We start from the raw sequence: 24,462 nt of genomic DNA on the forward strand, positions 1-24,462 counted from the left end.
GGGAGAGAGGTAGCTGATATGATGGAGAGGAGAAAGGTAGATATGCTGTGTGTTCAGGAGACCAAGTGGAAAGGGAGTAAGGCCAGGAACATTGGAGGTGGGTTTAAACTGTTTTATCATGGTGTGGATGGAAAGAGAAATGGTGTAGGGGTGATTCTGAAGGAAGAGTACAGTAAGAGTGTAGTGGAGGTGAAGAGAGTTTCTGATAGGGTGATGATCGTGAAGGTGGAGGTTGAAGGGATGATGATAAATGTCATCAGTGCCTATGCTCCACAAGTTGACTGTGAGATGGAGGAGAAGGAAAGATTCTGGAGTGAATTAGATGAAGTGGTAGATGGTGTACCTAGGAAAGAACGATTGGTGATTGGGGCAGACTTTAATGGGCATGTAGGTGAAGGGAACAGAGGTGATGAGGAGGTGATGGGTAGGTATGGTTTCAAGGAAAGGAATGTGGAAGGGCAGATGGTGGTAGATTTTGCTAAAAGGATGGAAATGGCAGTGGTGAACACGTATTTTAAGAAGAAGGAGGATCATAGGGTGACGTATAAGAGTGAAGGAAGGTGCACACAGGTGGATTATGTTCTGTGTAGGAGATGCAACCTGAAGGAGATTGGAGACTGTAAGGTGTTGGCGGGGGACAGTGTAGCTAGACAGCATCGGATGGTGGTCTGTAGGATGGTTTTGGAGGCGAAGAAGAAGAGGAGGAAAGTAAGGATTGAAAGAAGAATAAGATGGTGGAAACTGAAGGAGGAAGAGTGTAGTGTGAGGTTCAGGGAAGAGGTCAGACAGGGGCTTGGTGATGGTGAAGAGGAGCCGGATGATTGGGCAACTACTGCAGGAGTGATGAGGGAGGCAGCTAGAAAAGTACTTGGTGTGACATCTGGAAATAGAAAGCAAGACAAGGAGATGTGATGGTGGAATGAGGAAGTGCAGGAGAGCATTAGGGGAAAGAGGTTGGCAAAACAGAAGTGGGATCGACAGAGTGATGAGAAAAGTAGGCAGGAGTACAAGGAGATGCGGCAGCAGGTAAAAAGGGATGTGGCGAAAGCCAAGGAAAAGGCATATGAGGAGCTGTATAACAGGTTGGACACTAAGGAAGGAGAAAAGGATTTGTACCGATTGGCCAGGCAGAGGGACCGAGCTGGGAAGGATGTACTGCAAGTTAGAGCAATAAAGGATGGAGAGGGAAATGTGTTGACTAATGAGGAGAGTGTGTTGAGAAGATGGAGGGAGTATTTTGAGCAGCTGATGAATGAGGAAAATCAGAGAGAGAGAAGGTTGGAGGATGTGGAGTTGGTGAAGCAGGATGTAGATAGGATTAGTAAGGAGGAAGTGAGAGCAGCATTTAAGAGGATAAAGAATGGAAAGTCGGTTGGACCAGATGACATACCGGTAGAAGCGTGGAGATGTTTAGGAGAGATGGCAGTGGAGTTTTTAACCAGATTGTTTAACAGGATTCTGGAAGGGGAGAGGATGCCTAAGGAATGGAGAAGGAGTGTGCTGGTACCGATCTTTAAACATAAGGGAGATGTGCAGACCTGCAGTAACTACCGGGGAATTAAGTTGATCAGTCACACCATGAAGTTAAGGGAAAGAGTAGTGGAAGCCAGGCTGAGAGAAGAGGTGACCATCTGTGAGCAACAGTATGGTTTCATGCCGAGGAAGAGCACCACAGATGCCTTATTTGCTTTGAGGATGTTGATGGAGAAGTATAGAGAAGGACAGAAGGAGCTGCATTGTGTATTTGTGGATTTAGAGAAAGCGTACGACAGGGTGCCGAGAGAGGAGTTGTGGTATTGTATGAGGAAGTCAGGTGTGTCAGAGAAGTATGTGAGGGTGGTGCAGGACATGTATGAGGACAGTGTGACGGCAGTGAAGTGTGCAGTAGGTACGACAGACTGGTTCAGGGTGAAGGTTGGACTACATCAAGGATCGGCCCTGAGCCCTTTCATGTTTGCAGTGGTGATGGACAGGTTGACGGACGAGGTCAGACAGGAGTCTCCCTGGACTATGATGTTTGCAGATGATATTGTGATTTGTGGTGAGAGTAGAGAGCAGGTTGAGAAGAGCCTGGAGAGGTGGAGATATGCGCTTGAGAGAAGGGGAATGAAAGTCAGTAGGAGTAAGACAGAGTACATGTGTGTGAATGAGAGGGAGAACAGTGGAGTGATGCGGTTGCAGGGAGAAGAGGTGGAGAAGGTGGAGGAGTTCAGGTACCTGGGGTCAACAGTGCAAAGTAATGGAGAGTGTGTTAGAGAAGTAAAGAAAAGAGTGCAGGCAGGGTGGAGTGGGTGGAGAAGAGTGACAGGAGTGATTTGTGATAGTAGGGTATCTGCAAGAATGAAAGGGAAAGTTTATAGGACTGTGGTGAGACCTGCGATGTTGTATGGATTAGAGACAGTGGCATTGAGTAACAGACAGGAGATGGAGCTGGAGGTAGCAGAGCTGAAGATGTTAAGGTTTTCGTTGGGAGTGACGAGGATGGACAGGATTAGAAATGAGTTTATTAGAGGGACAGCACATGTAGGATGTTTTGGTGACAAGGTGAGGGAGGCGAGATTGAGATGGTTTGGACATGTGCAGAGAAGGGACATGAATTATATTGGTAGAAAAATGCTGAAGATGGAGCCACCAGGTAGGAGGAAAAGAGGAAGGCCAAGGAGGAGGTTTATGGATGTGGTGAGGGAAGACATGCAGGTGGTTGGTGTGAAAGAGGCAGATGTAGAGGACAGGGTGGTATGGAGACGGATGATCCGCTGTGGCGACCCCTAATGGGAGCAGCCGAAAGAAGAAGAAGAAGAAGAAATAACTAAATAAAAAAGAGGCGAAATTAAAACCTTTGGCAAAAAATTAATTTATCCACGACGTCCTTTCTTTACTTAGATATAAAATGAATAAATAAACTCCAGATAAAAATATTTTTTAATCAGTAAACTCTGTTTTATTTCTGCGCCAAGTCTCAAATCAAACACCAAATCCCTCATGTTTTACACAATTTACCCTCTGGGTGGCGTTTTGTGGGTTTTTCCCTCATAATGGCGACACAAACTTAAATTACTGTCTTTAATGATGGTACAGATAAAAACAATACATTATTCAAATCTGTAAAATGCCTATAATTTTATATATATAAGCTTCCTGACTTGACTTGAAGAGGTGCAGTCTCTCCGGTATCACCTCATTAACTGTCCGTGTGGAAACATAGCATTTTAATGGCTTTTAATGATGTCCACATCTCTGCACTGTTATAGCCTTTATATTTAATCACTGTACATATGCTTAAGTCAAGTCAAGTCAAGTTTATTTCTGTAGAACTTTTTTTGTCTCAAAGCAGAAATTAACAGTTAGGGTGAATGGTGTGTATTTGTCCCTGATGAGCAGCCGTGGCGACTGTGGCAAGGAAAAACTCCCTTAGATGTAACGAGGAAGAAACCTTGAGAGGAACCAGACTCAAAAGGGGAACCCATCCTCATTTGGGTGACATCAAGAGTTTGATCATAATTCTTTCAACAATACAGAACACTGGAGAGTGAGAACTAACATGAGTACTGGAGTATAAGATTATAAGTAATGTTCTTCCTACAGTCTTATACAGTCTATATGGTTAGTAGCTCCTAGTTTTATGAGCTCAACATTTGTGATCATCACAGATCCAGCATCAGCTTCTCCACGCCAGAGCCTTTGAACACTCCAGGAGGTCCAATGTCAAAACCACACATGTAGTGGGATCCAATTGGGACTGGTACATCTCTAGATGGTTCGGGATGTTTGCAAGTTCGGCATCTACTTCTTCAAAGGTCCATGTTCTTCATGAGGTGGGAGGTGACTGGAGCTGGCCAAACCTCAGGATGCCTCGGGATGGGGAGGGAAAGAGAAGCGGTGGAGAGGAATTAGCGTAGCTGCTGTTCATGATATTAACAGCACAAGTTAGTAATGTGCATGTGATCAGATGTTCTGGAGCACAAGGTTATGATGTGAGACGTATGTTATGTGTAGGCTTTGCTAAAAAGATATGTTTTTAATCTGCACTTAAACTGGGAGAGTGTGTCTGAACCCCGAACACTGTCAGGAAGACTATTCCAGAGTTTAGGAGCTAAATGTGAAAATGATCTACCGCCTTTAGTGGACTTTGCTATTCTAGGAACTACTAGAAGCCCAGAGTTTTGAGATCTCAGGGAGCGTGACGGATTGTAGCGTGTTAAAAGACTGGGGAGATACATGGAGATAATCCATTTAGTGCTTTATAAGTACATATATATCACATGCTGTACATATAATACATGTTTAACACCTCCAAGCTGCCAGTTTTGGGCACCTGAGCAAGCCCTTAACTCACTACTGCTCATTTAGTAAATGAGATCATTAAGAGTCGCTCGGGATAAACACTTCCAATAGGAAGTGGCTATATCTCGCTATCTTCGTCTCTGTGTCTCTTTTAGTAAATGTCTCTGTCTCACTGTATATGTCTCTCTCTTGCTGTCTCTCTATTTGTTTCTCACTCTTTCTAAAGCTGTGTCTGTGTCTCTTTGTCTTTGTCTCTGTCTTTCCTGCTTATTTACATGTCTAACAAAGTTTTGAGTTTTGAAGTAATGTCATTAGTGATCTATGATGAAAGACTTCCCTGGTTCGATTCTTACCTCTAGTTTCATATGGAATATTATAAGAAGTTTTTAAAAACAGAACAATGAAAGATCATTAAAATTGGTTGCTGGCAAATCATGGTATATCAGTGGTGCAGGTGTTGGAGATGTGGTCCTTGTACCTGAGTCACTTCTCATAGACTTCTAGTTACTGAGAGAATGAACAGGAAGGAGAAATTTTGACCCTCTACCATCATGATCTAAGAGAAAACAGTGGTCTCTTAACTATAGAAAAGCCAAGAGTCCAATAAGCAATGGCTTGTTTGCCACCCCTGTGGTAGTGTAGTGGTTAGTGATGTGGTCTCTGCTATCTGACTCACCTGGTTCGATTCCTACTGCTTAGCTATCCTTTAAATTGTTTAAAAAGTTTTAATAAAGAACTATAAAAGGTCCTAAAAATCAGGTTCTTGCAGGAGATCCTGTGGCTCAATTGGAAGAGCTTTGCCTCTGGGTTGAGAGGTTGCCGGTTCAAACCCCGGCCAGGGCTCAAAGTTAAGAGTGTGGAAGGTGTCAGGAATGGCTGCGTGGAAGGTTGGATGCGAACGGTTTCGGAGGGTGTATCCTAAAGCAGGGGGGCAATATCCGGGCATCTGCCCCCCCCAGTGTCTGAAAAGCTGAAAACAGGGGGTTATGAAGCAAAAACGTCCAAAAAAGTACCGACTTAGTTTTGCATATATGGAGAAAATTTCTGCCAAAAACCCATCACCCTCACTTTTTCTGAGGCTGTGAAGCAGCAGGTCTTCACAGCCTTTGTTCACAGTCAACCACTTCATTGCTCACCACAGAGTACTTTCCACACAGCTTACCCAGTGTGGGGACAAGCCAGATTTGAACCAGCAACCTCTGAGCTCAGAGGCAAGGCTTTTATCACAAAGCCATCAAGTCCCACAACACACCTTCTTTTTTTGGGGGGTTTATCCTTCGTTTCATGATTCAAAACAAGAAATTCAGACCAGACAAAAACACAGAAAGCAGGATTCGAACCCTGAACCCCACCAACAGCGAAATACCAGTCTTAACCCACTGAACCATCGGGAAGGACTGGCTGTGACGATTGTTTAGCGGGGTCTATCTTTTCTTTCAAACCATATACACAAGAATATTGTGCTAAAGGCAGACGTAGGAAGCAAACCCATATTGTGACTAGCAGGGACAAAGCAGGATTCGAACCCTGATTCATACCATTAGTGAGCATTAACCCACTGAATCATCAGGAAGGACAAGCTGGGAAGCTTGTTTAAAGCAGGTCTATCTTTCTTTTTAACCCATCAAAACAAGAATATGAAGATGTAGGAATCAGGACTTTAACCTACCTCATGACTAGCAGACAGAAAGCCAGGTTTGAACCCTGACCACCAACATTAGCAAAGTACCAGCCTTAACCCACTAAGCCATCAGAATAAAACAGGATGGGAAGCTTGATTAGAGCAGGGCTATTATTCTTTTCAAACCATCAACACAAGAATTTAACGCTAAAGAAAGATGTAGGATGTTGTGTCTTTTGTGAGATTATAATAAGGCATTCAGTTAAGGATGACACACACACGGACTTAGCGTGACTGTTTTTTTACTCACATATAGAGAGAGAGCATAACACCGGAACATGTACATCCGGAAAAACGTAAACAAGGTGCATTGTGGGTAATGTAGTTACGTAAACAGCGTTAACACAATACACATTTCCTCCCCTCTTACTCCTTGAGGTATAACACAAGATTGCAAATTAAACTGTACCACTTAAATTATAAAATTTAGTTTCTTTTATCAACATATCTATGAACTTAGACCCCTTTTTTTTTTTTTTTTTTTTTTTTTTTTTTTTAAACATGAACATGGAGTCTTTATGTTGGATCCCGTTGTAAAGTGACAACTATATCCTGGGAATGAGGGTAGACTACCTCAAACCCTAGCTTACCCTTAGAAGATTATTCTGCCCCGAAGCAATAAGGGTAGCCCCTAATTAAGTGTAGTCCAGTAAACGCTGAGGAGGACGCCGCTCCCTTGCTGGATACCGGCGGCCAATTTGGTTTCCATTTCCTGCTGGTGAAGATGATTGTTCGTTAGCAAAAGGACAATTTGTGGTCATTATAGGCTCCTTTGTGGAGACTACTGAAGTTGGAAAATTGTCATATATTTGATCAGTGACATCAGTGACCTCAGGAAGATCTATAACGGTGCTGGCTCCACCAAGCAACTGATCAGTATGTCTCCTCCAGGAAAGATTTCCAGCAGTCTTGACCTTATATGACACTGGACCCGTTTGGGCCTCCACAGTGGCCGGAACCCATTTAGGACCACTATTATAGTTCCGAGCAAGCACTGATGAGCCTGTTGCAAAGATTCTGTCCTTGGCTCGCAGATTCCGTCGCTGTACTTGATGGTCTTGTTGCCGTTGGACAGTTTCTTTGAGTGTAGCTGGTTTAATCAGCTCAAAGCTTGTCCTGAGCTCTCTGCTGAACAACAAAAACGCTGGCGATACTTTGGTGATCGCATGCGGAGTACTACGATAGAAGAGCAAAAAGCTGTGTAGACGTTGATGAAATGTGCCTTGCCCAAGCGAAGCTTTCAAAGCATGTTTCATGGTTTGGACAAACCTTTCGGCTAATCCATTAGTTGCAGGATGGTAAGGTGATGACGTTATATGTTGTACACCATTTGCTTGTAGAAATGTGCCCATCTCATGAGATGTAAATTGGGGGCCATTATCTGAGACAAGTTGCACTGGTGATCCAAACCTACTGAACATTTCTCCCAGTTTTCATAATGGCCACCTCAGGCCACTTACTGTGTGCATCCATGACCACCAACAGCATTTTGTCCTCGACTGGGCCAGCAAAATCAATATGAATGCGATGCCATGGTTTTTCAGGATATTCCCACGGGTGCAGAGGTGCAAGTTGTGGTGCGTTACGTATGCGCTGGCATGAGGTACACGTCCTAGCTTTTTCCTCAATTTGGCCATCTACTCCTGGCCACCAGAAGTAGCTCCTGGCAATCTCCTTCATACGGACCATTCCACAGTGTCCCACATGCAGCTGTTTTAACACTGGCTCGCGTAAAGCCGGGGGAATAACCACTCTCCTTCCCCACAACAAGCAGCCGGACTGCACCGAAAGTTCATGACGTCGAGAGATGTAAGGTTTTAGCTCCAGACCATCGTTCTCCCCTTTACCGGTCATGACGATATCCCCGACTCTTGACAGGACAGGGTCATTTCGTGTGCCCCTGCGTACTTGTGTGGCCGTTATAGGAGCCCGTTCCACCTGGCTGAAATAGAAGATTTTAGCCACCTTTGCTTCCTTTATCCTGTCAGCGAGAGGCAACCTGGACAGACCGTCCGCATTTCCGTGCAATTCTGACTTTCGGTATTTGATGTCATAGGTGTGAGCAGATAGCAACAAAGCCCACCTTTGCATCCTACTGGCAGCAAGAGCGGGAATGCCATGTACATCCGGAAAAACGTAAGCAAGGTGCATTGTGGGTAATGTAGTTACGTAAACAGCGTTAACACAATACACAACATAGGAAGCGAATACAGATGTAAGTAGCACAATTTGAATCCACATTGTAAATAGCAGGATTCGAACCCTGATCCTCACCATCAAGTCAAGTCAAGTCAAGAGGCTTTTATTGTGATTTCTACTATACACAGTGGTACACATTACACGGTAAAAACAAGACAAAGTTCTTCCGGAACCCTGGTGTTACACTAAACAACAACAAGCTACATAAATTGCATCGAGTGCAACCTAGTGCAAACAGTGCAGACAAAAAACAGTACAGACAGACAGTGCAGACAGAAAACACAAGACAACACAAGACAAGACACAAAACCTGAGATACTGGTACTGTATGAGGAGAAATGTAAAAACTATACCCGGGAGTGAATATAAACAGACACAATGTAGTGCAAAAAACAGCAGCAGTCAAGAGGTGCAAAAGACAGCATGTAAACAGTGTAGTATAATAACAGTATAGTTTAATAAGAAACAGTAAAGGTGCAAAAAAAACAGCATATATACGGTATAATAGAGCCAAAGGTGCAAAAACCAGCATGTAAACAGTGTAGTACGGCAGAATATAAATAATAATAAATAAATGATGGTGGAATGGGCTGAGATGAGTAATGAGTGTGTGTCGAGTGTTAAGTCTAGGACTTCAGCGAGGCACCAGCCTTAACCCGCTGAACCATGGAAGAGATCAGACTGGGAAGCATGTTTAGATGAGGCACAAGCCTTAAACCACTGAGCGACCACTGCTGAAAAGCATGTGTGCTTTTTGGAGGGTTCATACTTTGTTTCATGCCAGTGCAGTAAGAAAGAAGGCATGTAGGACTGGCTTTGAAAACGTATCACCAGCGTGGACTATATTAAGGACCATGTTCAGGCACAAGCCTTAACCCACTGAGCTACCACTGAAGTGCCTTTTTTTTTGGTGGCGTTATCTTTCATTAAAGACCAGGAAATCAATAAATTAATCCAACACAGAAAGGACAGAATTGAAATGTTTTCAGAGTGGACAAGGTCCAGAAGTTTTATTTACCAACACAGCAACAACCAGCTCGACCAGGAATCAAACTCTCAAACTCATCCTCGTGGGGACCCTGACATTAACCCACTAGGCTATCACATCTATCTATCTATCTATCTATCTATCTATCTATCTATCTATCTATCTATATCTCTAATATGATGTGAGGTCCAGTTAACAGCTAAAACAGGTAGAAGTAATAACTACTTTTTACTTAAGTACATGTCAGAGCCAAGACTTCTTTACTTTCACTTGAGTAAAAAGGTATAATCAGTACTTCAACTTTTACCCGAGTATTTTAAAACATGAGTATCTGTACTTCTACTTAAGTAAAGGATGTGTGTACTTTTGCCACCTCTGTGTTTCACTGCTGCCTGCAGACACTAATTGTATTGCTGTCCAGGCATTGAGCAAACTACTTGCCTCTCACTATAGCCAAATATTTCAAATCTTGACTACAGCGCACCTGTTGGCATTTTTTCATAGTTGAGTTGCTTAGTCTTGTTTCCACACCAGAAGCATGGCTTTTTGGCTGCAATACTTCCATGAAGATAGGGCTCACTGGTTTCTGCCAAGTCTTTTCTGTTGGCACTGCTGGACATATGTCAAAGGGACGTGTGTTTCTTCTGGTGCATTAAATTTCTTTTGCTGACTACTGCATCTATGGTCCTCAGCAGCACCCATTTCTTTGTGCTTCTTCAAAATAGCTTGAAGAGCACATCTTGAAACCCCAGTCTTTAAAATCTTTGCCCTGAAGAGACCTTGCTGATGGAGCATAACTACCTCGTATCTTACCATGGTGTATAACCAGTGACTTCCAACACCTCTGCCTTAGCAGTTAGGCTGTTCCTTACCCAGTTTTCAGCCTCCTACACAGCTGTTTCTCCTTAATTTAATGTTAACCTACATATGAAATTATCAGGACCTGCTAATTTTGTAATATGACCCTACAAAAATCCGAGTTTGGGCAAGTGTACCATGTCTGCAATGGTTTTAATTAATTGCTTGTTTTTTTTTTTTTCATTTAAATCAAGCTGCATTTCTTCCCAAATAGGGAACAAGAACTAGTGGTGGTGTCAAATCAAACCCCCTCCCCACCCTATAAAATGTTATTTCTACAAATTTCATGCATGTCTTAAACACACTTTACTTATAGATTATTAAATTTACATTCTTCCCAAACAAGACCAGGGTGTGACCATAAGCTTGCAGCACAACAGCTACACCACCTTCAGTTTGTGAGCATTTGTTTTCTCATGGAGCATAATCAGTAGTGCCAGTTTAATATTTATTAAGTTATGACCTTTTGTACTTTTTCCATTTATGGAAACTGAAGGTGGAAAAAAAAGTGTCTGAATTATTTCACTTAAAAAGGGCTTGTAATGCAGCAAGTCATGTTTAAATTGCCTGCCAAAGTAAGACCCAAAGTATAGCATCAAGTTCTGCCAAAAAAAAATTTAAAATATGGGTGTTTATTCATATACATGTCAAGTTTTACATATGTACAGATAACATGCTCACAACCATAACATTTTTAATTCCTTGAAGAAACAGATTAAATAAAACCTCTAATTAAAAAAAATAAAAAATTGCACGTCACTTGAGAAAATCACAAATTAAAACATAACAGATCAAATGCCAGTCCCAAATTGTCCATGTAAATCTTTCCAGGCTACTTTGATGAATCTTCTGAAGCAACATTTTCTTCTGTTTCAGTCTCAACCCCTGCATTCTCAGTCTCATCCTCCAGATCACTTCCAGATTCTTCATTTTCACGCTCGGGATTTTCATCATCTTCTGCATCAAAGGCAATTTCTCGCAGGTCTTCCAAGCTGTCTGGACTTTTACCAGTTAACCGCTGTCACCAAATGAATAAATTTAGTATCCGGAATACGACTCGATCTACATGAAATCATAATGAGCGACAAAAGCCTTACCTCAATCATATCAGCCATGTGTTGGACATGCTGCGCTAGCTCCTGTAGTTCATCATTTTCACTTTGCAGTTTAGCAATCTGCTCATCTTTGGCTTCAATTTCCTTGTGAAGCTGTTTGGAAAACATTTGCCATTTATGAAAATTGAGTGTGGATAATAAACAAGACCCCTCCCCCCATCTTCACTGTATACACACACACACACCATCTCTTAATAGTTTATAGGTTGGGTTAATAAATACAAAGATTTGTAACTGTTCAGCAGGGTTTGCCCACGAGAAGCCAATAGAGCAAACATTTACAATCACAAACCACCGGGAATTCATGTTCAATAAGAGACGACGGCCAGAAATTACGCATACAAAAGCAGTTAACCGGAGCATGCTCCTGTTTAATACATCTTGCGAGGCCGGTTTTTGCATTTCCATTTCGGGTAATATTACAGTAAACAAGGTATGGTAAAAACCTTTAAAAGGAACTGCATCAGTACTCAATACATCAAGCCTGAGAACAAAACCGATGTTATGATGACTTATCGGTGCTGAAAGAATTTCATGTAAAACAGGGCTAAGTGCTAAAATCAAACCTTCTCATTCTCTTGGAGAACGTTGAAAAGGGCTTTCCGCCGCTCCTCTGCCAACTCCTTCCAGTAAGATGCTGTAGGGGTTTCTGAGGGAAAAAACAAAAAAAAAAACCTGGTCATTATCTTTGCCCAGATCTCCCAGGCTACACAATAGACCTTCTGATGGATGGGTTTAAGAACGACACCATATTTAATATTTCCACTATACAAGTGTTTGTGAAAACATGAGAAGCTGAGGTGACTAAAAGCATAAACATCTTGAGTCACCTTTGACCATCAGCTCATAAGCTTCCTTTGAGATTCCTTCAGTTTGGTTTTCGTTTTCTGCATCTGCATGCTTCACTGCCACCTCAGCTTTAACTCTCTTTGAGCCTTTCACTTGGTCAGCACACCACAGCTTCCTCTTAGGAACAGATTTCACAGTCTTAAAAATAAAAAATAAAAATTACATTTTGAAACAGGTTAGCGGTCTAATCAATTTCAACATAGCACTTCATTCAACATAGCTGATGCAAGGTACCTCAAATATCTTCCCAAGAGGTTTATTTACAGCAGATGGCTGGAGGACCTGAAGCGTTCTTCTCCGGGAAGACTCGCCTGATGTTTGTGCCACTAAAAAATTCTGCAAGACAAAGAAAATAAATATGGAGCTTCAGAGATGGCATCATGTTAGCATCAACATTCTAAGAGATCAGGTGATCAACAAATAAACTGAACTGACAAACTATAGTTCACTTACTGCATACCAAAACATTCCCACGCCATCTCCACTTACACTCTTGTTAACAGTCATTGTGAGACGTAAGCAAGCACGGTAGCCAAGCAGCACTGTGTATGCATGCCTCGCTAGCGTGGGAAAGAGGCAGGACTGTCGGCTACACGAGGCAAGACACCTCAAATTCCCACAGTCAGCCATTGGTCCTTATACATTACCTTACTGCATAAACAAATTACTGTGGGAACTTGCTTGAGAGAACTCATTACTGCCAACTACGAGTTAGGGGTTAGTTAATGTTTCTACCCTGAAACATAGTGGCAAGAGGAGCAACACCAGTGCATATTAGTGACTTGTGCCCATGTGGGCAATGATTAATTCAACTCGAGAGAGCAGGGTTAATTTAAAACCAAAACTTGTACATAAATTACACAACCTAATGTGAGGCACTCCCAATTTTAAAGCACAGGACAGACTAAAAAGGTCAACTCATTAAGGTTGGGCAATTCTGATTACACAGACTGGGTCAATTTCTTCTCCAGCTCATAGTTCAAGTTTAAAATAACCTATAACCTCAGTTTTATTCAAGAGGTTTGCTACAGTCTCCCCTTTACACCATGCGCAAAATATGCACAATACATTTTTTTTTTTAAATCCTACAATGTTCATTTTATTAGTGTCCAGGAAACAATACTAAAAGCAACTCTGTATATAATATAGTTTTTAATAAGTATTTAAAAAATCTTATAATTTCCAAATTAATATATACCATAATTTCCACACCCACTGAATTTGTCCAAGATTTTTTATTTTGAACATAAGCCGCACCTGTCTAAGCTGCAGAGGTGTCTAAACTAAAACTAATGAACTTTACACAGGCTTTAAAGAAAGACAGTGCCTGTTACACGGTGAAATATGTTGTGGCTCCTCAGAGCAGAGGGGCATTTTGGGAATAGCCTGCTGCCGCATTTTTTCACCATTACTGCATGTGTGCAAGGCCGAGGAATATGTCCTTATTATTTTCTTATTCTCATTTCTAAGTTTCTTTGACTAACCCGTAACGCTGTGGCCAAAAAAAAAAAAAAAAAAAAAAAAAGGTTTCTTCCGATGCCGTGCAGCTCAGAACACAGGTGAGGTGCGATTTTTTATTTCCGTTCGGAAATTTCATTGGTTTAATGTTATGGGGTTCAGTTTTTGGCTTGAAGTTTGTGAAACCGGGAAAAACCCAGGAAAAATTCATAAATAAGCTGCGGGGTTCAATACGTGGGGGAAAAAAGTAGCGGCTTATAGTCCGAAAAATACGGTACACAAACACACGGTAATGTAATATCACACACACACAGTACATGTAGAAAACAATGTTCAATAAACCAGATTTACAGCTATTTATAAAACAATTAGATCTAAACAAAACAAAAACCCTTTACATACCTTTACATTTTCACGAGGGTTCTCCACCTGCTTCATTTTTCGGACAGAACTCATGTCTTCGGGTATCTAAGGAGGAAAAACAAAATTATAAAAAAAGTACCTAAAATACTGCATGTTACTGAATGTATGCAGTCTCCATTCCACCCCTCAAATCCCAATACAGAAAGAATGTAGCCATCTAAACCCCTGGTTAAACAGATATTTATAAGTCTAATGTAGTGGGTAGGTGGACAGGATTCATCTAAAGCTTATGAACCAGTATAACTAGTATTAACCCAACAGCAACTTCTACAGACACCCATTTTAAGGGGCTACAAGTAGAAAATCACAGGAACAAACAGCAAGCAGAAGATTCACACAAGCAAATATTTATTCTATATAAATTAACCAGAAAATTCACTGCACAGTAGAAAGTGGCCCAGGCTGCAAACCCCAGGTATAAAAAGACAAATCTTTCTTTGTAAATATTAAGTTAAAGCATGGCAACTAACTAGAACAACAAATATGATGGTCTAGTTAACATCTGCACCAAAACACCATTGGTGAGAATCTGAGCAGTGCAACTAACTAGAAAATATCTAGTAGAAAAAAACACCACCAACTCATTTTTAAAGAGTTACAAAAGAGACACAAGTTAATAGATTAGAACTGGTAGGTTGGTCTTGTAAAGGATATCCAGCATCATACTATTCTAATTAGAGAGCATCAGTCAGAGACAAATCAGAACAAGAAGAAAGTAGGTTGGACAAGTAAAGGATTTCACCAAAATGATGGTGGAGAGCCTGTACTAGCCCAACCCATTAGATATTAGTAGGGCTTGGAAGAAATCTCCACCACATCCATTTGACAAATTAGAGAAAGAAAACTAACTATCCAGAAGATATCTAGTAGGGTGTTCTAGGAAAGGATTTTCACCACACCACCATCTTGGTGAGAATCGGTTAGAGAAAGAAACCAGACTAACTAGATTACTAGTGGTAGAGGTACTTTTCAAGCTTTACCTAAAGCTTATTATCTACTTAGTCTGGGTTCTTTCTCTGACTGAACCTCAGCAAAATGATTGTTGTGGTTGATGTCCTTTAGGAGAAACACGACTAGCAAGCTAACAAGCTACAACCTACACAGGCGCCAAAACCTAGCTAAACAAACAAAACCAGAAAAACGCAAAAGTCTTTAGCTTATAAAAAAATAAAAAAATTAAAAAGGACAAATTTAAGTTAATTGTTTACTGTTAAATACAAAAGGGCAAATAAACGACCAAAGAAAACAAACAAACAAAAAAAAAAACATGGTCGTTTGCACCACAAATTACAAGCAACAGTTTTAGGACTTTTATAAGTCGAAATAAAACATTGTAAAATAAGATTCCACAAACCTGTCAAGAAAAACCGCACCTGAAAAGTGAAAATAATGATACAACTAACAAATTATAGGACGAAAGTAACACTTTTTGAGTTTGTGTTATTTTTCCCAACACGTTTACTACTCCACCAAACACAGATAAGCGCGCGCGCCACAAGCTTAAGTAGCAGCGCTGGGTCTGGTCACGTGACTTTGGGACATGCGCAAAGTGAGTCTTTCTTTCTGAGTTCGATTGACTGAAGTGATGCGACTTGTTTGCTGTAGTTATGATTCAGAATGAAGGTCGGAGGTGGGAAATGGACTTCAAATCTATATAATAACATTATAAAAACGTGGATCTATAATCATGTTTTATTTTCATGGCCTGCACATATAAAAAAAAAAAAACAGGAATATACAGTCTCAGGATCCAGGATACCTGGATTTACACGCATACATGTGTTCTCTAACCCCAAAAAAATGCGTTATGAAAATTTGCAAATGGATTTTGTTCTGTTACAAAGTTCAAGTGGGGAACAACAACCAGCCTCAATAACACCAGCCCATACAGTTTAACACGTGATGTCTCGAAAAGGTTGCCAGATTGTGTGCTATGTAGAAGAAATCCCGGTTATGTGATGTCGAATGACAGAAGACATGCACAACATTAACAGGGTTATAATATAAATTAGAGTTACCTATAAAACAACAAACAATCTTTCGCAAACAGATGACACAGTGACATAGTCCAAATTGCTTTGGTGTTGCTGGAGATAGGTGAAAGTGTGCAGGTGGGATTTACCCCCCCCCCCCCCCCTAGAAAAAAAAAAAAAAAAAAACACAGAAATGTCATTTCATTTCATTTCATTTTATTTATTTGACAGGGACAATGCAACATACATAGTGTCAAAGCAAGCTTGTCACTGAAATGCTACACAAAAAGTTTATAGCAAATGCTAATTTTCAACTCCTGTCCCTGCTTGGGCTCTAAACACAGTACAATTTACATACTAAACTACTTCAATTTAAACAAATAACATGATATGGACAATTCCCATCCCTAGTCATACACAATAAAATTTACCCATGAGATTTACCCGTAAAGTTTACATACACACATATATCATATACAACTCTTACCTACTAGTTACAAATTAGTGCACCTTTGGTTTGTCTTTAACCAGTTTTTTAGCCTGGAAATTAAACACATTAAAGTCCAGTATAGTCTTAATGTCAGGAGAGAAACATTCCAGAGTTTGGAGCTCTTCACAGAGAAGGTAGCCTACAGTATGGGATTTTACAATCATGATTTGTAAAACTCCTAGTGACTCGAATGCTGCCCTGTCTCTCAATAAATGAACTTAGTGGCTCAGGTACTAAATGATTAATGCACTTGTAAATTAATTTAAGAAAGCAAAAACTGCTAAAACTCTCAAAATTCCTTAAATTATATTTCTTAAAAATGGTACAGTGATGGTGTCGAATTGGTTTTTTGTCCATAATTTTTATTGCTTTGTTGTATACAGAACGTATGCATTTGGTTGCAGTGGGAGTGGCTTGAGCCCATGCTGTCATGCAGTACGATATATGAGAAAAGATCATAGCATGCATGTACAGCAGGGCTGCCTGGTGCGGTATAAAACTTCTAATTAATTTAAAACAATTGAGATTACTTTGTATTGTTTTTAAAATGTTCTTTATGTGCTTATCAAATTTTAGTTGAGGATCTAAAACCAATCCTAGATATTTAAATTCTGTAACTGAATTAATTTCTGTATTTTGTATATTAATATTAAATCTTCCTTTTAAATTGAGTTTTTTAATGGAAAAGCACATAGAAACTGTTTTTGTGAGATTTAAAACTAGTTGATTTTGGATGAGCCATTGTTGGATGTCAAACATACTAGTAGACAATACAGCTGCAGCCTGCTCAGGTGACTTAGCGGGTGCATAAATAACTGCATCATCCGCATAAAGCTGACATCTGGCATCAGAGAAGTGCAGGGGCAAGTCATTTATAAAAAGACTAAACAGCATGGGGCCAAGTATAGTACCCTGCGGAATGCCCATTTTTATGTTTGAGAGTGTGGATATGTTTTGATCAACTTTAACACACTGTACTCTAGACTGGAGCTAAGATGTAAACCACAACACTGCCTCATCTGAAAAATTTAAATTTAACATTTTAGATAAAAAGCAAACTATGATTGACATATCAAATGCCTTTTTAAGGTCAATAAATACAGCCCCCACCACATTACCCTTGTCCAGGGACTTTTTTACTTTTTCAATTAAACAGCAGTTTGCTATTTCTGTTGAATAACCTGGTCTAAACTCAAACTGGTGAGGATGGAGTAGCTGTCTGGCTTCTAAATGGTCACTCAGTTGCACTACTACAACTTTTTCAATAATTTTAGATAAGACTGGTAAAATCGATATAGGGCGATAGTTACTCACTGAGTCTTAGCTACCACTTTTGAACACAGGAATAATTATACCTTGTTTCCATGCACTGGGAAATGTACTGTTTCTGATAGAAAGATTTACAAGGTGGGTCAATGGTTTGACAAGGACATCCTTATACTTTTTAAGAAAACAACTGTTCATCCTAAAAATGTCATCAGACTTAGAATTTGGAAGTTTATTAATTATTTCTGCAACTTTTATATCCGACACCTCTTTAATATAAAAGAAATCTGTTGAGGTTGCTCTCAATGGATAATTGAGAGGATTGACAAGCTGGAATTCTTTTGTTAGTTCTTCAACAGATTGTAAAAAATATGAATTAAATTCATCAGCCATAGTGGCACAATCGGTTATACAATTTCCATTAATGTTAAGTTCTGTAATCTTTTTATGTTTATTTGATTTATTAGTCAGATTATTTAAATGCCTCCAAAGTGAATTATTGTTGCCTTTAGCACTATCAATTAAATGAGTGTAATATGTCACTTTTGCTTTTCACAGCTCAGATACAACCTTGTTCCTAAAACTTCTGTAAGTCATAGCACACTGAACTTTTTCAAACGTTTGTTTAAGAAAAATATAGATTAAAAAATTATCAAGACAAAAAAGAGACAACACACTTTTTTAAATAAAGCTTGGTAGCATAGCAGAGAATAAATATTTTAAAATATACATCCTTGAACTTATTGGTAGACAAAACTTCTGGGATTAGTATTGATTTACATAATATATATTCTTCATCATTTTTCGGCTTCTCCCATTAGGGGTCGCCACAGTGGATCAACTGTCTCCATACCCCCCTGTCCTTTACATCTGCCTCTTTCACATACCACTACCTGCATGTCTTCCCTCACCACATCCACAAACCTCCTCCTTGGTCTTCCTCTTTTCCTCCTTCCTGGTGGCTCCATCCTCAGCATTCTCCTACTGATATACCCCATGTCCCTCCTCTGCACATATCCAAACCATCTCAATCTCGCCTCCCTAACCTTGTCTCCAAAACGTCCTACATGCGCTGTCCGCGCTGATATCATCAAGTTTGAAATCAGCAAGAACGACGAGTCAGCATATAGAGAGAAGGTACAATGGTTAACTGCCAGGTGTGGAGCAAACTCCACTGATTATTGATGGATCCTCTGTGGAGATCGTCAAGAGCACCAAATTCCTTGGTGTTCATCTGGCAGACAACCTCACCTGGTCACTTAACACCAGCTCCATCACCAAGAAAGCCCAGCAGCGTCTCTACTTCCTGGGAAGGCTGAGGAAAGCCCACCTCCCTCCCCCCATCCTGACCATGTTCTACAGAGGGACCATTGAGAGCATCCTGAGCAGCTCCATCACTGCCTGGTTTGGGAATTGCACCGTCTCGGATCACAAGACCCTACAGAGGATAGTGGGGACAGCTGAGAAGATCATCGGAGTCTCTCTCCCCTCTATCATGGACATTTACACCACACGCTGCATCCGCAAAGCACACAGCATTGTGGACGACCACACACAAACCCATCACACACACTTTTCACACTCCTACCATCAGGAAAACAGTTCCGAAGCATTCGGGCCGCCACAACAAGACTGTGCAACAGTTTCTTTCCCCAAGCCATCAGGCTTCTCAACACACAGAACTAAAACAAAACTCACACACAATCACTCACACACACACACACTCACTCAAATGTGTGTTACCAAACTGCCCAACCTGGACTAAACACAATCATCACTCATCTCGATCCACTCCACCACCATTTATTTAGTTATTATTATTTATACTCGCACCTTTGTATTACAGTATAATGTTTACATGCTGTCTTTGCACCTCCTTGCTGCTGTTTTTTTTGCACTACATTGTTTTGTTCTGTTCTGTTTGTATTCTCTCCTGGGTATAGTTTTTACATTTCTCCTTGCACAGTACTGTATAATCAAGTATACAGTAGGTTTACTAGTCGGCGCTATACTTGGTTTTTTGTTTTTTGTCTTGTCTTGTGTTGTCTTGTGTTGTCTGCACTGTCTGTCTGTACTGTTTTTTTGTTTGCACTGTTTGCACCAGGTTGCACTCGATGCACTTTATGTTTGTGTTGTAGCTCTATGCTGTTGTTGTTTAGTGTAGCACCAGGGTTCCTGAGGAACGTTGTTTCATTTTTACTGTGTACTGTGTACCACTGTGTATAGTAAAAATAACAATAAAAGCATCTTGACTTGACTTGACTTGAACTTGTCCATCACCACTGCAAACAGGAAAGGCCTCAGAGCCAATCCCTGATCAATTTGCACCTGGAACCAGTCTGTCATTCCTACTGCACACTTCACTGCTGTCACTTCCTGCACCACTCTTACATACTTCTCTGACACACCTGACTTCCTCATACAATACCACAACTCCTTTCTTGGCACCCTGTCGTACACTTTCTCTAAATCCACTAATCTAACTCCTTCTGACCTTCTCTGTACTTCTCCATCAACATTCTCTAAGTAATATAACCTTATATATATATATATATATATATATATATATATATATATATATATATATATATATATATATATATATATATATATATATAATTACAAATTTCTTATTTTTTTTTATTTTTACTTTAAATTTCCCTATAGGATCAATAAAGCATTCTGATTTAGATAGGGATCTGGCAACCCTTTAAGCTCAGCCCTGCTGGTTGGTCGATGGTCGGCCATTTTGAGTTGTTTTTTTCAGTGTGACGGCTTGTTGTTCTTCAGACACACACGCAGAGGGGATCGAGGCCGAGGTGTCGGAGAAGCGCTCGAAAGACATTTTAACACCTCTAATTTAGTAATGATGGGTCCACCTCGAAGCAAATCTAGCCGCTTGTTAGCCGAAAGAAGGGAGAATCTGAACTGGTTTGTCACTTTATCTTGACATGGCACGAGAGGTTTTTTGGTCGGTTGGTTTTGACGACTGAGGGGGGGGAAAGCGAGCTAAGGCACCAACTAAGCGTTTAATTTTGCACACGAAGAGTTTATTTTTTACGATTAAAGTGCTGTTTGATAGGGGGGTTCAAGGTACAAGGTTCCGAGTTTCAAGCCTTTGCACACCATGAGACTCGCGTTCCGGTAGTTCCTGAAAGTGTAGCTAGACGTGAACTAGACACGCCACGCACTTCCCTTCCCTGCTAGCATAACTAGCCCCTGAAGAGGAACCCGGGGAGAAAATGTAACTGTCTTACCGTCAAGACTAGTGAGTTAGTTAGCTAGTAAGCTGTCCTGGAGGAATTATCATTAGTCTGACATGTAGCTGAAGGTTTCCTGAGCGTGGTGTGTGGTAGTGCTGGTAAGGTTTCGGTAGCTAAGCGGCCACAAAAGCCTGAGAGGATGGTGAACTACGACAGCGAGGCCACAACAACAACAAGGCCTGGGTCACGTTTGTGGCCATGAAGCCCATCATGTCGAGCGGTCTGCACCTTGTTCTTGCACCTGGTGCCAACTCTTTCAGGCATCTCCGTTTCTCTGCCCTGGTCGGCTTCCTTCCCCGTCATTCAGCTGTGCGTTACTGAGAGTTGTAATACATCAATATGAAAAACCAATCACATCTGTCGTGGAAGAGACTCCAACATCCACAGTAGTCAGATCTAGAAAGGATTTGTTGTTGTTTTTTTTGGGGTGATAGAATAAGCTTGTGCAGCTTCAGGGTGTAAAAGCAAAAAAAAGAAAAAAAAAAGAAAGGCTATTCTTTGTTCTTTTTTGGTTGTTGTTCTTCCAAAAACTTAGTCTAGACATGGATTTCAGTTCAGTTCTCGTCAGCTCTGAAATGCGAGGTTGAGATTTCTCGAGCATATCATCTCACTGCTTTTCCTATTTGTGCAAATTCGCCTTATTTTTTTTTCCTTTTTTAATTTAGCCCGAAACACGATGTGATTATTCCGCTTGAAAATTGTTACGCCGTCTCCCTGGCTGTGCGAAATAACATCGCTCTAAAAAAATGACTTGATTTCAATTGGGAAGGGTTTTTTTTTTCTTTTTTCTCAATTAGGCTTTTATTAGGCGTTTGCAGTTAGTGCCAGATCTTTTCTTTTCTGTTTCTTCCTGTTACAACACCGTAATCTGAACAGTGTAGCCTGCTCTTTGCAAGCCTTGAAAGTCTTGAAAGCGAATAAGGTGATTTAAAAGATACAAGTCTTTTACTATTAAACAATGGGAGACCCAAACTCTCGACGAAATCAAACCCGAAACCGACTCCGTGCCCAGCTGCGGAAGAAACGAGAATCCTTGGCTGACCAGTTTGACTTCAAAATCTACATTGCCTTCGTGTTTAAGGAAAAGGTGCTGAAATACATAGACACTTACTGTAACGTGTGTGTGTGTGTATATGTTTATTTGCTGGAAGATCGTGGTAATTTGTTCAACATACTTATTGTAGAAATGTTTTCTACGAGTCCCCACATTGCATTAATTTGTCGCGTCTTTCATTTCGAGCAGAAAAAGAAGGCTGCACTTTTTGAGGTAGCGGATGTGATGCCTGTAATGACCAACAACTATGAAGAAAATATCCTCAAAGGAGTGAAGGATTCAAGCTACTCCTTAGAAAGTTCTTTGGAGCTTCTTCAGAAAGATGTTGTGCAGTTGCACGCCCCTCGCTACCAATCTATGCGCAGGGTAAGAAACAAGAACGCTTGGGCTAGAATCCAAACACTTAAAGACCACATACATGACAGTGTCTGGTCACAATTCTCAAATGAACAACAAATTGTGCATAGTGATACGTAGTTTGTGGGAACCTTTCCACATAAACATCCCTTCAATTTTCATGCACTAGAAAGTCAGTGTTTATTCTGAGGAATAAAGTTTAGTTATTTGATTCAGTGTGAGTATTTTGCCATGGAAGTTGTGCTTATTTAGTTGTGTGTATTTCTGGTTTTTAGATTATTCTTTACACACACAATGGACAAAGGAATTTTTTATTTTTTTTTTTTGCAAAAAATACATATTTAGCTATTATGGTCACTGAAATCCACCAGGTGAATATTTTGGTGTGAAGATTGAAAAAATTCTATACAGAATATTCATGACCTTATGAAACATTTTGGCCACTGTACACTTGTACACCAATTCCTAATTCTATGGTCTCCTTCTAAAGGATGTAATAGGTTGCACACAGGAGATGGACTTCATCCTTTGGCCCCGCAATGATATCGAGAAGATAGTGTGTCTTCTGTTCTCCAGATGGAAGGGAGCAGATCATGAACCCTTCAGGCCTGTTCAGGTGATTACTTCCTACATTCTAGTAGTTTTGAACTATATATCTGTAAGTGTATCAGTGTTACCGTTCTGAACGTTTTTCTCTTCATTACTATTGTATTTCTATCCAAAGGCCAAGTTTGAATTTCACCACGGGGACTATGAGAAGCAGTTTTTGCACGCTCTTGGCCGTAAGGACAAGGCTGGGATGGTGATGAACAACCCAAATCAGTCTTTGTTTCTTTTCTTGGACAGACAGCACTTGCAGGTCAGTTTTGTTACGACACTGATAAGGACTAGAAATATTTAAGTACCACTTATTTTTATTCTTCATGTCCTTTTTCGCTCTCATTTTTTACAATTATATTCTATTATTTATTTTCATTTTTTGCAGACTCCAAAAACCAAGGCCACAGTTTTCAAGTTGTGCAGCCTCTGCCTCTACCTGCCACAGGATCAGCTGACCTGTTGGGGGGTCGGAGACATCGAAGACCACCTTCGCCCGTACATGCCAGATTAGCAGACATAGAAAATTCCTGCTCCAAGGCCACTTGAAGCAAGTTGACCTCATAGCCATCTTAGTTTAATAGAATTGAACTTGTGTGGAACTCTCGTTGTTTTTTTTTTTTTAGTTAACCACTCATTTTCATTCTGAAGTTCATTTTAGTACCTTTTTTTTTTTTTATATCCCACCTACCAGACAGTTTTTTTTGGTTCGGTTTGCTCATTTATCCCGCCCTTAACCTGTCTGCCTTTATTTGAACTTGCACGAACATTGTTTCTGAGTGGTTGTTCTCTCGGAGCAGCACTGTCAACACCACCCAAACACAGAAGGAACTCTTTAGTGGGGGAATAATAGCAAAAGCAAACCAATTTCAGGGGGTTGTCTTAAATATGGGGCCTCTTGTGTTGGACTGGTTCTGTTATCAGTGTCATGAGTGGATAGTTGACCTCTATTTTTTTGGGGGAGGGTAAGGATAGTTTAAGATCAACGACAATCAGAGACGGGATTAAACATCCTTCGTAGTCTTATTGAAAAGGCTCATTTGAGTTGAGTATGTGAACAATACTTGTTAAATTTTGATTTGGGGTAGACATTGCTTCTCGTTCTTTTCAACTGCCTGAGGTTTGCTGGAGATATTCTTTTTTTTTTTTTTGAGTGTCAATCTTTGCTTATTACATGTTAAGCTCCTTCATATTTTTTGTTGTAATTTCTGAAAGATTAATGCCTGCTGGGGGTTAAGACGTGAATATGGACATTAGAAGTGGGTCTGTTGGTTGAATTATAATGCTCTTTTTGTTTTTGGGGGTGTGGGTATTCTGAAACCAATGAGCGGTTCATGCACTATTCATTCATGCTACTGATACCTGATTTTGTTTCTGTTGGTGGATATTCAGTGGGTAACTAATGCTTAAATTCATGCACCTAACAACAAAATAATTTTTGTGAAACAATTCAATGCACCATTACATTTTGTTTGCTTCCCCCCCTCCCATATGTTCATCCCTCCTTTCGAGTACTAATGATCATAAGCTAGCTTTGTTGAGTAATAAAGCATAAAAATCTACCTTTTCATGCCCGTTGCAGTTCTCTTTAAATCATGAAACAAAAA

General features: G+C 40.4%; 2 protein-coding genes across 2 annotated transcripts; one reads left to right on the forward strand and one right to left on the reverse strand.

Moving 5' to 3' along the window:
• Positions 1-10,626: 10,626 nt before the first annotated feature.
• Positions 10,627-15,376, reverse strand: gmnn (geminin DNA replication inhibitor). The gene is made up of 7 exons (XM_083523275.1): positions 15,210-15,376; positions 13,835-13,900; positions 12,209-12,310; positions 11,956-12,112; positions 11,692-11,774; positions 11,108-11,218; positions 10,627-11,028 (listed from the first exon to the last, which is right to left on the reverse strand). The coding sequence occupies exons 2-7, from the start codon at positions 13,886-13,888 to the stop codon at positions 10,843-10,845; spliced, it is 693 nt and encodes a 230-aa protein (XP_083379401.1). The 5' UTR covers positions 13,889-13,900; positions 15,210-15,376; the 3' UTR covers positions 10,627-10,842.
• Positions 15,377-20,301: 4,925 nt separating this feature from the next.
• Positions 20,302-24,417, forward strand: cUnh6orf62 (chromosome Un C6orf62 homolog). Its single transcript, XM_083523828.1, has 5 exons — positions 20,302-21,934; positions 22,091-22,267; positions 22,749-22,874; positions 22,983-23,117; positions 23,244-24,417. Exons 1-5 carry the CDS (start codon positions 21,806-21,808, stop codon positions 23,367-23,369), a joined length of 693 nt encoding a protein of 230 aa, XP_083379954.1. The 5' UTR covers positions 20,302-21,805; the 3' UTR covers positions 23,370-24,417.
• The last annotated feature ends 45 nt before the right edge of the window (positions 24,418-24,462 follow it).

This window comes from Silurus aristotelis (genome assembly GCF_946808225.1).
Source record: "Silurus aristotelis genome assembly, chromosome: 21".
In the NCBI taxonomy this organism is placed as follows: Eukaryota; Metazoa; Chordata; class Actinopteri; order Siluriformes; family Siluridae; genus Silurus; species Silurus aristotelis.

Coding starts and splice junctions, on each gene's coding strand:
- cUnh6orf62 (XM_083523828.1), top strand. CDS start 21,806: ATGGGAGACCCAAACTCTCGACGAAATCAAACCCGAAACCGACTCCGT. Junction 21,935..22,090: donor CCTTCGTGTTTAAGGAAAAG/GTGCTGAAATAC, acceptor CATTTCGAGCAG/AAAAAGAAGGCTGCACTTTT. Junction 22,875..22,982: donor AACCCTTCAGGCCTGTTCAG/GTGATTACTTCC, acceptor TTCTATCCAAAG/GCCAAGTTTGAATTTCACCA.
- gmnn (XM_083523275.1), bottom strand. CDS start 13,888: ATGAGTTCTGTCCGAAAAATGAAGCAGGTGGAGAACCCTCGTGAAAAT. Junction 11,775..11,955: donor TTATGAGCTGATGGTCAAAG/GTGACTCAAGAT, acceptor TTTTTCCCTCAG/AAACCCCTACAGCATCTTAC. Junction 11,219..11,691: donor TTCTCCAAGAGAATGAGAAG/GTTTGATTTTAG, acceptor TTTTCCAAACAG/CTTCACAAGGAAATTGAAGC.